At 42.2% G+C, this 14,301-nt stretch overlaps 1 protein-coding gene across 3 annotated transcripts in view; it reads right to left on the bottom strand.

Annotated features, from left to right (window-relative positions):
• Window positions 1-595: 595 nt before the first annotated feature.
• The window catches only part of LOC120454372 (protein roadkill), a 62,416-nt gene continuing 48,710 nt past the window's right edge, over window positions 596-14,301 (bottom strand). Inside the window, exons 1-8 of one of the 3 annotated variants that reach the window (XM_039639604.2) lie at window positions 11,461-12,797; window positions 3,042-3,192; window positions 2,606-2,727; window positions 2,380-2,541; window positions 2,018-2,313; window positions 1,725-1,903; window positions 1,502-1,644; window positions 596-1,427 (exon numbers count right to left, since the gene is read on the bottom strand). In XM_039639604.2, the coding sequence (XP_039495538.1) occupies window positions 1,283-1,427; window positions 1,502-1,644; window positions 1,725-1,903; window positions 2,018-2,313; window positions 2,380-2,541; window positions 2,606-2,727; window positions 3,042-3,192; window positions 11,461-12,782 (2,520 nt within the window). In that variant the 5' untranslated portion in view covers window positions 12,783-12,797 and the 3' untranslated portion in view covers window positions 596-1,282. Of the gene's footprint in view, window positions 1,428-1,501; window positions 1,645-1,724; window positions 1,904-2,017; window positions 2,314-2,379; window positions 2,542-2,605; window positions 2,728-3,041; window positions 3,193-3,333; window positions 3,592-11,460; window positions 12,798-14,301 lie in introns of those variants that run through there. The other 2 variants (XM_039639605.2, XM_039639606.2) reach the window with 2 other exon arrangements.

Here is a 14,301-nt window from a genome sequence, read left to right as displayed (position 1 = left end):
CAATCAGAAGAGAAACCACCCCAGAGAATCTCCCCTTTTACAAAATGAATCGATGCAAGAGTGGTGTTGGTTTTTCACTTTTTATCTGCTTACTATACACAAATTGCTACTGCTTGCGTTTATTTCGACAATGTTTTGTTTGTTTTTGTAGTTTTGTACAACAAATTAATTACATTTTGCGCTTAACAAAGAGAAACAGATGTCTGATTTTAAGATTTAGATACTTAAGAAATTTAGGGGCAATTGAAAAACAAAAGTTCAAGATTTGAATTCAGCGATGAAATGAGAATAAAAGTATAGAACAGTAGACTCTGGTAAACAATAGATTTTTACATTCTCCTCAAATTCAAGGGGGAGTTCTTTAATTTTGGTGGGTGGTGGGTGCAATTAAACCGTGAATGCTCTGAAAAGTTCTCCGAGTTTACATATACACAATATATAAATCAACTTCATTATCATATCCGTATCATTACTCATTTACTCGTTACTCATTAGTCATACTCATCGAATATACATCACAATCAAAGTGTACGCTTTGTAATTATACGCAGTAATCGGTAATTATAATATGTAATAATAATAATAATAATAATAGTTACGCTTTCTCAGTGAATTTCTTTATTTCTTGCTGTATTTACGCCTTCGATTTTTTACTTTTAGTTTTTACTTTACTTTAAATTTAATTTATTTTACTTTCCGTTTTGTTTTTTATGCTCTTTTTTTGTTTGTATTATTAATTGTTTTTTTTCTTTTTGTTTGTTTTGTTGTTTCTTGCTTTAATTGCTGCTTTTTTTTCAAGTTGTGTTTTGACTTAAGATTAAAATTAATTCATAATTATTACTCGTAAACATATTAATCATAGGTAATATTAAATCAACAAATAAAATACATTTAAAATCAAGTTTATCAAAGTGAATTAAATTACTTGAAATCGAAACAATAAACGGTACGGCTCGCTCTGCTTTTGCTTTTGCTCCTGCATTTGCATTATCTGTCTGCTGTTAATATAATCTATTGTGTTTGTAGTATTGCCGTATGCTTTCTTGAGGTTTTCCGCCAATCGATCCAAGTATCCATCAACATGCCTGCTGCAGCGACTGGAGTTCTGCTTTCTATTGCAAATGTTGTTGGATCGACTGTTGGTAGTAGTGGGTTCTTGTTGTTCTGGTTGTTTTTGCTGTTTGTTGATTGTGGTTGGTGTACGATTTGCTTCTGCTGTTGTTATTGTAGTTGTTGCTGTAGTTGTTATTGTTGATAGTGGTGTGGTTGTTGCATTGTGGTTTCAGCTCATTTTTACGCGTTTCCTTGGTGGTCCAATTGGTGGGATTTGTTGTGTTGCGAGCGCACGAAATGCCTCCGCTATCAAATGTGAATGTGTTGTGATCATATTTTGCCAGCCAGAGGTTTCCATCACATCGGTGGCATGACTGTAAATGTGATAAAACCATCGGTTAGCTAACTGATTGGATCAGATCAGAGGGAAACTCAATTAACAACTTACGTATTTATGAAATCTATCGTTTGTGCTTTCAATTGATCCGCACTGTGGAGATCAGCTAATATTAGTGTTTCGGCTGCTGTTTCTACAGAGAGATTGACGCACAGCGCCTCCTCGCACATCACTTTCAGCTTTTCGAGTGCATACTGCAATATTAATTATAATATTAATATTAATAAACCTTCTTTCTCTAGGGGGGTAATTTGAGGGGGAGGGGCACACTCACCTTATCAGCAGCCGCTAGGAGATCATCAGCCATTTTTTCTAGATTGGGCGCCTTGCCCGTGTATATGAATCGCAGCATTTCTTTAAGAACCTCATGATCCACATCGGTTATGGCGACACGATTCAGCTTTCGCTCCTCCATCTCATGCTCGAACATGGCCGCAAAGACATCGCTGCGCGCTGCAAGTACGTTAATTTATAATAATTAATATAATGGTAAAGTAAAATAGGAGCATTCGGATTTCATTGGTTAAATAAACAAGTATTTGCTGGTGCTCTGTTGTGGTATCTTACCTGCCAATATGGCCTTGTGCGCCTGGAACTCTCGACCGCCCACGGAGAGCGTGACGTCGCTGAACTTCTCGTTGTCGAAGAGGTTGCCAAGATCCTCGGACAGCTTGCACTCGGGCACTTTGAACTGCACGATATTGGATTGTCCGGAGATGTTCACGCTGTCCGCCACGACGCTGACCTCGCAGAAGATGGTCAGCTTGTCCTCCGGCAGCAGGCCGTTGGCCTCGTCCAGCAGGAAGTCGCGGCGTATGAACTTCTTGAAGCCCCAATCTTTGCCCTGCACAAAACGATAAGCTCTGCGGGAGATGGATGGATAAGCAATTTAGCAGAAGATCAATCGTTTGTTTACAGATCGCACATACCTTTGCGATTCCATTGCTTTGGTTTCCTCACGCTTGGCATTCAGTATGGAAAATTTGAACTTGGCTCTGACTTCTGATTTGTTACACGAAACTAACAGTAGGTATAAAGAAAGGTAATCCTTGCTCTCCTCATCGAGACCCTTGGGGTTAACCCGTAAACACCTGTGGCACAAAAACAAAACGATTAGCATCTTGTGGATCAGTAAGCTGGGATTAATGTACTCACCATTTTAGTTTGTCATTAGCACCGGCTGAGAATGTGGACGATTTGAGTACTTCACCCATTTCTTCCCGACAAAAACTAAAGTTATTTATGGTCCACATATAACTAAATTTAACCACTTTGACCTGCGGAAAAAAAGCAGATAGTTGAGTGCGGGATTAGTATAAATAAATTCCCATGTATAAAGTGCCACAAACTTATCCGGTTTCCATCACCTGAGCCACACAACACACATCTGTACCTGTGCCTGTGCACTCACAACGGAAATGCATTTACCGCCTTTACAACGATATGGATTCAGTTTACAATATTTGTGAAATCCGATCGGCTGGCTGCTGGCTGCTGGCTCAGATGTTCGTTTGCAAATCCATAGGAATGCGAAAAACACACAGATAGGGATGTGGAAACCTAATCCCATCGGGTGGATGGCTGGACTTACCTGCGTGTAACACCAGTTCTCGGCAACTGGCGTATTAACTTCCGGCAAGGGCGGCGAGGGTACACGGCTGACCGCCATCGTGCTACTGGATGCGTGCAGGTTCGAGGTGACTCTAGCTGTTTGGCTTGCCTGACATTCGTTCACCGGCAATCTGCAAGGAATTCGAGGAGGAAATGTTCGGTATTAGTTAGAATTCTTCAGCTTATATAAACTACATGTTACATATTAAGGTATTTCAAAGCAGATAACTTAATTTAGATGCATCTTGAAGAGCATAGAATGGGGGGGTCACCTTGGCTCTTGTATGAGATCCATGATGCTGCGCTCGAATTCAACTTTGACGAAATTACTGTCGGAATTCGAGTGCCTGGCCAAAAGATTGAGCAGCTTCAACAGCAGCGAGTTCTCCAGCTTGCCGACCGTTGAAAAACACACACACACGAGTCACACAATATAGTTTATTCCGTTAATTAATTATTCTTTTAAGGATTTAGTTTTAGATTTTTGCTAATTAAAACGTTGGACGAGACACAGACGCATGGACAAGACGACGAAACGAAATGCGCCAAAAAGTGGAGCGTTCATAATGGCTGAAGAGCAATGGTTCTCAAGGGCCGTTATTCCGCACAGAAATCGCAGATTAACAGAGAACGATAGATCCAATCCAGATAAAGATAAAGATAATGATAAGGTTAAGGTTAAAGCTTTTGAAGCTTTCCGATTGCATTCAGCTTCAGATTGTCAAACGAGCAGAAGCCGCAACAAAATCGAAATAGAATATAACGTTAACGTTAAAATATCACAAGGAAAACACAACCGTTGCGCAGGAGCAGCAGAGGAAAACTGACTGATGGACCCGGAAAATCTCGGCAGGCAGGAGGATTGAGGATTTAGGATTTAGGACTTAGGAGCGCTGCAGATGACAGCAAACAATGGACCAGGAAAATGTTGGCCAGGAGTGGAAAATTGACAAACAATGGGTCAGTCAGCCAGTCGCTGAGCCGAGGGTGAAGGTGAATGTGAATGTGAATGTGAGTGTGGACGTGAACGTGAGCTACTCACTCAAATCATAAAGGTGCAAACTGGTGAGTGGAGATAGAGATAGAGAGAGACAGAGAGAGGGGAGGTGGGGGAGGATGGGCAGAAGGATCTGCTGACGCACAATAGCAACAATAACATAGTCCTTTTCAGTGTGCGTGTGTGTTTTCAGTCGCGCAGATGCAGATGCAAGACGGCAAATGGCAGAGGAGGTCGCTTTCTTACACAGCAAGAAAAACATTACAATAAATATCACAACTAAATACCAACTAATTTTAAAGCCAAACTAGCCTAAACGGGTAAATGAAATTATTATAATACAAGTTAAAATGTTATATACTTTTTTAGTTATAAATAAGAACCATTAAGACTTATAAGTATATGTATCAATCATTTGCGATTCAAAACCAAATTTGCTGGCAATCCTGGTGCAGCAAGCCATTTGCGTATTTTAAGGACATTCAATTAGGATTCATCGATCTGTGAATTTTCACTGTGCAGACGCAAGGCGTGTGGAAAAAGTCGGAAAAATCTGTGCAAGGCTGCGGCACACGAGCGATTTACAGCTCAGCTCAGCTCGACAAGGTTGAGATTTTCAAGGTGCTGCCCGTTTTCTGCGGCTGCTGGCGATTTGATGGCCATCATCAAATCCAGCTGAAGGACCTTCAATGGGCCTCGTGTGTGTGTAACTGTGTGCGAGTGTGAGTGCGAGGTATGAGTGTGAGCCATCAAAAGGTTGACGCAGCTCGTCAAGGTGAACAAACCGTAGACCGCGTTTTTAGCACTCAGTAAAGCCGCTTTATTCAATTTTTAGTGAGTGTGCCTTAATGTTAATGACATTGATTTGGCATTGGGGCCTCAAGCTCCCTCTCGCTCCCTCTCGCTCCCTCTCGCTGCCTCTCTTTCTCACTGTATTCACTCACTCTTTTTTTTTTTTTGGAAACCAAGGGCCTCCAGAGCCAAACATTTTTGTTTTGCTATGACATTGAAAATCATTTGTTTGGCGCCACAAGGCGAATGACAAAATCACAGAAGTTTGGGCCACAGAAGGTTGAGCTTGGGAACGAGAAGAAGTAGTTAAGAACCTCATAATCGAATAAAGCTGGGCAAGGTGGAAAGTATGACTCATGGAAGACAAAATGTCTGCAAATAATAGAAATAGTAGTAGATAGTATTGTATTAAAGATGTTGTACACCGCAATCTTTCTACTTCCTTCAAAATACACTGACCAGCACCCTTTCAGAAACTGTAAACTATGGTTACTACCTCCGTTTGAGTGTAAATAAATGGAAATTGTTTGGCAAACACACACCTAGACGCAAATGCCACCAACTGCCGCCGTCATGCCATTCGATTTGCTTACTTAGATGGCAAAAACCATTAGTTCTGCTGCAGCATAAACCCACATAGCGTGTGAGTGTGGTCTAAAGGACACGAAAGATCTCAGGGCCAAAAGGCCTCGACAAACAAACATCCGACAGCTGGGATGCGACGAATGCAGTTGGTCATGGATCGCACAGGAATCGAGAATCGAGATTCGAGAATCGAATCGAGAATAGGTAGAACTGTGCTCCCCGGGGGATCTCCCATTTGTGTGGACTCCTCGATCATCGTGGATGTGCATTTATGACAAATGGAGGCAGCGCACGCGTTAAAGCATTTAATAAATCGTTTTAGTTCGGGAAAGCGGGTTTTTCTTTTTGAGCAGCTGCTCGCTTGTTTGGGGGAAATAGTTTGAAAGAAAGACTGTGGCTTTTCACTAATAAAAATGATGGAATAGTTATATAATTTGGCAGCGACTCGCTTTGGCGCTTTCCACACTTCCGGCAACTTTTCATTAGCATTTAAATGAAATTTGATAAAGGCAGCAACAACAAAAGACAATAATAAACGAAACGAACAACAACAACAGTCGACGCCGAACGAAAATGGTGAAAATTTTTCATTTTTTTACAACAAATTATCGCATGGCTTTTCACTTGGCGTTTTCACCAACAACAAAGGCTCCTTTCACTCGCCGCCTGAACTACAACAAAAACAGCAACAACAACAACAACAACAGAGTTGAGTGAAAAACGCTTTTCAGTTGTCGCCGTTGTTTTCGAGCCAAAAGGAAACGCTTTTCTTTGCTTTTCTTTTGGTTTTTACATAAATGCGGCGCCGTCGTTGCAAAAACACAGATGCAAAGATACAATTTTTTTTCTTCATTTTCATTTTTCAGTCGCCAGCCAACAGACCGAGGGTAGAAGAAGAAGAAGCAGCGACGGCCACGGCGGCATCAATTTAATTTAAATAATGTGAACTTTCATGCCAATGAAAATGATTTCAAAAGAGAAACTCAACGCAGTCCAACTCCCAAAACAAACTCGACAACTTCACTTCCGCTACAAATGCAACAGAGGCAACACAAACGTTGTAAGCAACAACACGAGCAACATCTTGAACAACGTAAAACAACAATGATGACACCCACCCAACCAAAGAAAAAAAGGGTTAACTTGGGCATAGAGAAATGCTAAAACCGGTTAAGGGTTAAGGGAAGACTATCTATCACCATGTAGAGATTGCTATTGAATCCCTTTTTATAGTGCGAAATTATGATAGTAAAGCATAGTAAAATGTATACTAGAAATATAGGGGTTATATTCATGTTAAGTTAACCTTTTCGTCGTTTTTGGTTCGGTTTTGTATGGGGGGCTTTTTTTCGCTTTGGTGGGGGGAGTAGTTTCGTTTTGGGTCTTTCACTCAAGACTCAGTCGTCGACGATTCGATGCGTCGTCCATTTGCCTTTGGAGTTACTTTGCAGTCGGCATTTCTGCGGAGGGAGAGAAAGCTTGGCGTCTCGCCCTGTCCCGCTCTAGCCGTGCAGCTATCACTCTCGCACTCGCATTTGCAGTTTTGCTTGCAGTTTTTCGTGAAAGTCGATTCGCAGTTGCTGTTGTTGTTGTAGTAGTAGTAGTAGTTGTTGTTATATAAAGCGTACGAAATCATGTAAGTGGAGTGAAATTTGCCTGCTGCTTATTTTTTTAACTGCCTTGTTTGGCCTATGCGATTGTTTTTCGCACTAATGAAAACAATTGAAAGTTGTGGAAAATTATGCTTCCATAATTATACCCTTAGCTGATTTGAACGACTTTTCCACAGCCTTGCACCCAGCTCCCCAGCTCCCATTGATCCAATTAATGGATCAATAAACTTTGGAAAAAGGCGTTAGAAACACGAGTTGTTTGTTTTTGCTCTGCTCTGATCTCATTTCGAGAAATCTGCACCGAAAAGCCATTAAAGTCGCGTCCCATTTTCAACGCATAACTTTAATGCTGTTAATTTTTACATAACTGCTGTTGCTCGCTTACAGATTTCAAATGCTAATCAACGTGTGTCACACTTTTTGTGTGGCCCAAAAAAAAAAAAATAAATAAAAAAACTAGGCCGACACAAACCAAAACGATTTTTGCTACATTTACTTGACACTTTTTTGTTTACTGTTTGTTTTGGGGATTGCAGCATATGCATATGAAAGTTTATGCTCGTGTTAATAACGAATTCAAATGAGCGAAAATATATTACGTAAAGAAAGGGTGGAAAATGGGGTGTGAATACTTGGGCACTGAGCAGATATCAGATAAATATTTAAAAAAATATTATTGGAAATATTGTAATATACATATAAGTAATCGTTAGTTGAAACTGAAGATCAACACTGATTTTTAGGTTTCAGAGTTTTAAATACTTTATAAAAAGATTAAGAAATCGGCAAAAATCGATATCGATGATTTGCTCTAAATATCGATTTATTTGTAATCCATGTATATGGCGCTTGCTTAGGTGTTGCAATAAAATTCCATATTTTCTAGGTGCGCAGCCGCGTTGGCGTTTCAGCGTCGACGCAGGCAGCGCAGTTGGCAGCGAGTTTCACCGAAGCACAAAAAAAAAAGAAGAAAAACAATAAACCCGAAGCAACAGCCACGAAAAGTGGAAATCCGAGGCTTGAAACGAGAGCAAGTTTGCTGACAGCGGAACGCGACTTTATGTAATCGTAAAAACTAGTTTGATGACGTAGCCGCGAGCCGAGCTTAAGAGATCCCTCTTAGTTTCTCTCTTAGCTGCTCTTTAACCGAAAGCACGTTGTCCGTTTAGCGCGTGGCTCCAAACATACACACACACACACACTGATGGACAGCAATATCACCTTTTTACCAGCTGCTTTTGTTGTATAATAAATTTTCAGAGGCAAACAAGTTTTGCGGGCAGAGCGGAGCAGAAATGAAATCAATAAATTAATAATAAACCAACCACATGTTGTGTGCCCAATTTTCATTGAAACGTTTTGGGCCAAACTTTTAGCTTGTTTGCATTTTGCCGCTTTTACCTCTTTCTCTGCACTTTCTAAACAAATTGTGAGCGAGAGAGAGAAGAAATTGGCTTTCATGCGTTTTCACATTTTGTTTTTGTCGTGCTTTCTTTTTTCTTTTCTTTTATTTTATTTCATTTCATTTCTTTTTTTCATGTTTTTTTTTTTTTGTGGCGTTTTGCTGGGATTTCTACTACTTTTTCTTTAGGCGCAAGCGTCGTGATCTTGTTGGCTTAAAAGATCTTCTTTTTATTGGCTTAGAAATTCTTGCCTGATTTCTTCGAGAGATCTGTAACTGTTCTAAATAAAATGTGGGTTGAGTGAAAGACGGGCGATATTTCGGTTTACGATCATTGGGTGAAATGTGTTAAACAAAGTGAAAACTCTGCACCGAGTTCAATTATAGTAAAAATATAAAAATGTTTACTCGTTTTTTGCTCAACAGAGGCTATGTTAATGAATTTAATTTCGCTATTTTTGAAAGTTTTACATTTTAAATAATTTATGAAAACTAAAAAATTGACCAAGCAGACAACAACTAGCAAAAATTGGAAAGTTGCACTGCAACACAACACGATCTGTTAATAATTGCTTGAACGCAGGTTTTTGGTTTTTGGGGAAAGGAATTGGATTCAGCATTGGATTTTCGGAAGCCCGAAAAGTTCATTGCATAATGTTGCAGCAACATGTTGCCAAGGCTTGGGGCAACATGACCAGCAACGCCAGCCCTTTCACAGCGAAAATCAGTCAAGCAAACTTCCCGTCTCTTCCCATTCGAGCAGATAAAACACAAAAACCGCATACCGAGTCCAAAGGGAAGGCCATAGGCCACACACACCCTGTATTCGAAACGCAGAAAGGCTTTTTTTTATTGGAGCTTGAAACGGAAATGCCTTGTGGAGCGAAATATGAAAGTTGAATTCGACTTTTGGTGTCAAGGCTTGAAAATAATATGGTTTATATTCGGAATATTTAAATGACTCAATTATAACAGGCGCTATGGTTTTTAATTATTGATATCACAAGCATTTCAAAGAATTAAGTTTTCCCAGCTAATTTAGATCGTAAAGACTGTTTCTCAGAATTGATTTCCCTAAAAGCACGCAGTCATTTTAATAATAATGCTGATTTGTGAATGTTTAGGTAAGGGTGCCGACTCCAGTCGCAACCCAGCTGATAGCTGATAAAGAACAGTCCATGACTCAGATTCGACAGTCCGGCGGCGGCGTCGGCGTCTGGGACAAAGAACGTTTTTTGTTCGAAATACTGCGGATTATGATTATCGTATCGGGCAATTTGCAGCAAGGCCAGAGAAAATGGAAATGAAAATGAGCAACAAGTGCACGAAATTCAGAACGCAGCGCCCTAGTGAAAAGTGAATAAGTGCAACAATAACAATAACAATAACAATATCATTAACAATTACTGGCACATGGTCAAAAGCATTAAGAAAGAAACCAAGCGAGCGACCACGAGCCAAGCCATGGTCTCGATTCTGCAGCACTCTTCTTCAATGACAAAGCACCAGCTGCGACTCGTATGTAGATGTTGCTGCTGCCGTTGCTGTTGCTGCTGCTGCAGCTGTTTGCTGACCCCAAATGACAAAGGTTGGCACGCAAGCCGCCCACGCCCATTAATTAGCCGAAAATTGAGAACCACTCAAACAAGAAACAAAAAAAAAAAAAAAATGAGAAGGGAATGAATAAAATGGCGTGGAGAAGCCCCCGTTTGCCAAGCATTTGTGTTTACCAAATTGTTATATTTTCTGTTCATCTTTTTGAGGTTAGGCGAACGCCTTTTGGGGTCACCGTGTGAAAGCAGCAACGAGAACGAAAAGGAGAGCATGCCGGTGCGAAAGAGAAAGCCTACTGCCAGTGAAAAGAGACGGCAGCTATTAAGGGTGGCTGATACACACTACATACTACATGCTATATGGGGAGAACTTAATTACTTAAGTTCTGTGTTTATTCGCCCCGGGGAAAAGTTATGACATTCTCTCCATTTCTCGATGGGGCGATATGTAGTACGAAACTCGGGTGGTTCAGGGTGATCAATAGAATTAGTAAGCAAATCATCCAAGTTTCCACACCGAAGAAACCAATTACTTACGCAAGTAAGGTCATCTCAAAAAAAAAAAAAACATCTAGGTTACCACGAGGTTGCTAACTAAAACCGAAACGAACACATACGGCAAAAGTACAAGTCATCAAAATTAAATATATACTTGTACATAGCCACATATAGCCATCGAAAAAATGGCTGAGAAACTTTTACAAAACAAACTGTTGTTTGTTTGGCGGTTCTGTTTGTTTGTTATGGCCGTTACCCAAGGATGTGACAATGGTTACTCGAAATGTGGCCCAGAACGCAAGTGGTTCAGGGCGCAAAAGGTCCTGGGAACGAAACTGGGTCATCAGCACACTCTGGGCCACACATCTCAAGTGGATTTCGGTTTCCAATTGGAGGGCCAACGATTGTTGACACTGGTTAATGTGCGCACGTTTGTGTTACCAATTACTTGTTGCTAAGCTGGGCCAATTCGAGCTGAGTTTGGCCAATTGAATCGGTTTGTTTTAGTAGGAATTCCGTATATTGGATCTTAAGTTCATATGAAGTTTTAAAATTCTCTTCTATATACAGAGTTTTTGGGCTTAAATGTGATTTTGAATGTATTTCAAAGGCTTTTTTTTAGACTTTGCAACCAATTGCAGATCAGATAATGCCTTAAAGTTCAACTTTACTCACTAACCGATCGCCACACATTCAAGACCACCTAGTTAGCATATAAATAGCATGCATTTTCCACAGCTACTGCTTTTTATAGTAGGTGCTAATGGCTTAAGCGCACAAATGCCAATGGTTGGCATTTAAGCAGCAATAATATTTATGTAAATGCCTCAAGTGGCCCTACAGAGATATGGAGATTTGTTCTGTTTTCATTTAACTACTCGCTAAAGAGACCATGTGTGCAACACACAGAAAGGTGGGAGTATCGAGCTTAAATGGGCCAATGGGCGTGGCATATTTACCTTTTATCACAGAAATTTGCGGCGGCGTTACAAAATTCCTTAGAATTGGGGCATTTAACTAATAATACTAGGCACAGAGGAGATTGTTGTGGTTGCTGTTGATTGTTGCTGCTGCTGTTGCTGCTGCTGTTGCTGCTGCTACTGTTGCTGTGGTGTTGATGATGGCTGCTGCTGTTGCTGTGGTGATGGTGGTGGTGCTGCTGTTGCTGCTGTGCAGGATGGGCGCAATTATAATGTTGCTGTTGTACCGACGATTGCTGATAGGAGGCTGATGCAGAGGAGGATGATGTGGATGCAGACGCAGATGCAGATGCGGATGCGGAGGACGAGGATGCACTGAGGGGATGGTGATGCTGTTGCTGGTTCAGATGCCGCCTAATGGACTGATTGATGCGATTCGTTATGGAGTTGGTCAGCGCCGAATGATGGCTATGCAGATGGTGTGATGATGAGGAGGATGAGGCGGCCACCGACGTGGAGGCTGCTGATGCGGAGGAGGAGGACGAGGAGGAGGCGGCTCCGAACAGGCGGCTGGCTATGATGCTGTTGCTGTGGTGATTACTGTTGCTGTTGCTGCTGCCACTGTTGCTGTTGCCGCCGTTGTAGTGCGTATTGCCCGCACAGGCGCTGCTGCAGTTGTTGGAGGAAATCGCACTGGACGAGGGCGAGGGGGCGGACCGCGTTAGTATGTGTTGCAAGTTGCTGCTGCCGAATGCCGCCTGCAGTATGTTGCTGGGTGTTGCCAAATGCTGCGCCAGTGTTGCCGAGCCACTTCTACTGGTTGCTGCTGCTGCTGCAGCCGCTGCTGTTGCTGCTGCTGCTGCAGTTGCTCCACTTTCGTAATTCAGGTGACCCAAATGCTGTTGCAAAACCGAAGGCGCAGCTTGCTGCTGTTGCTGTTGCGGTGGTGTTGCCGTTGCTGCTGCTGCTGCCGTGTGTGGGTGGTGTTGTTGCTGGTGCTGCTGCTGTTGCAGCGACGATCTGCGCAATAATACTGGTGGCGTCGATATCAATTGCTGCAGGCGACTGCAGTTGCCGCTGCTGCTGCTAGTGGCCGCTGCTCCTGTCGCGACTGTTGTTGCTGATGCTAATGCTGCTGCTGCTGCTGTTGCAGATGTTGCTGCCACAGATGTTGCCGCTACCGTTGCAGTTGCGACTTCAGGCGCATTCTGAGGCTCTCCGTTCTCGCAGCAACAATTATCGCTGGTAGCAGGTTGCTGCTGCTGCTGCTGCTGCTGATGCTGCTGTTGCTCTAAATTCTCATTTTCATAGATTTCATGCACACTTCGCTTTTTCTTGATTTTCACATAGGGCTCAAACATTTTACAACTTTGACAGCAAAACACTTCAAAACACTCACACACCTTTATGTATATTTATTTAATTTGGTTTGATTTGATTATAAAATATACGGATTCCTCCTGGCTTGTGTAAAAAATTGCTCAACTTTTTGGTGCTTATAAATTTTTCATTTGCACAAATCTCTTTGTTGCCACATGCCGTTTGCTTGATATTTTAGTTGTTTTACGATTTGTATATAATTTTCGAGTGTGTGCTCGATTTTGTTGTTTCGAGTAGTAGTAGTATTTGATTTAATTTTTTCTCTTTTTTTTTTGTATGTTATAGTTATATTTGGTGGGGCGACACACGAAGCGAGAGAGCAGGCGAATGGCGAATGCGAATCCAATCGAATCGAATCGAGTTGAGTTGAGCGCTCACAAAACGAACGAACCGCTCCGCTTGAAAGTGCGCGTCGAAATGAGCTGAAATTTGAAAATACAGAAATTTCCGCCGTCCACTCGCGACGCCGACTGCGATGCTCACTGCGATTGCGACGCCGGCAGCGCTGCTCGTTTCAGTTCTCACTTCGTTTCGCAGCGTGCCTCTCTCTGCGTTTCACCATGTAACACACACGCACGCACACCTACACTTTCATTTCGCTTTGTGTGAGGTCGATGAGCACATATGGGAACGAGTGGGACAGCTGTGGGTGCAGGGGGTCGATTGGGAGGTACCCTAAATAATACTCAATTGCATTGCTGAGTTGATCATATATGTATATACACTTAATAATATATATTCCGCTTTTTAAAAGCCCTATGCAAAAAAAATCGTTATTCAAATTGCCTTTAACTACTCAACATTGTAAAGAGTACGTGGCCCTTAGGTCGTCGATCATTTATTTTAATACGAAAAATTCTGATTGGCAAACATCCAGAGAGTTACGTTCAAATTCAAAACCCATTTACACATATTCTCTGTTTCGTAAAGAATAAACCAATGCATGGGCATACCTTAATCTTATACGATTACTGGGCAACAGAAGGAAGTGAGAGAGAGAGAGGGCCTGAGCAAAAAAGAGCGAGAGCCCAGCAGCGACACTGAAAATCAAGCGCAAGTGCAAAGAGTGAGAGAGGGCGAGAGCGCAAGCGAGAGAGCGAGGGAGAGACAGCGAGCGTTGAGGGCCAGCTGATAAATGGTTGCGCGTGTGTGTCGTATACACTGCGTATACGCGTTTTACGAGTGTGTGGGTGCGCGTGTGGTCGCAGGACGGAGGTTACATTTGCCGGCGGTCCTTGGCGTGGCGATAAACGGTAATCACTTGGTCACAGAGGCGGTCCGATCCGGTGCGCACCTCCCCCTCCACCATCGCTTTCCCGTTGACCACCTTGCTAGCCTTCTGGCGCGTCCTTCAAGGGCTTCTTCCTATTAGTCGTGCACATACCCATACGCACGAGGCTATCGAAAATGCGGGGCTACGGAGAAGTCATCAAGGAATATGGGCGCCATCTGAAGAGCCTCCAATCTCCATACACAACAACAAAAGTAATTGGTCTATTT

Source organism: Drosophila santomea, chromosome 3R (assembly GCF_016746245.2).
Source record: "Drosophila santomea strain STO CAGO 1482 chromosome 3R, Prin_Dsan_1.1, whole genome shotgun sequence".
NCBI lineage: Eukaryota > Metazoa > Arthropoda > Insecta > Diptera > Drosophilidae > Drosophila > Drosophila santomea.
The sequence above is the reverse complement of the archived record's forward strand: the minus strand, read 5'-3'. Positions and strand labels throughout refer to the sequence as shown.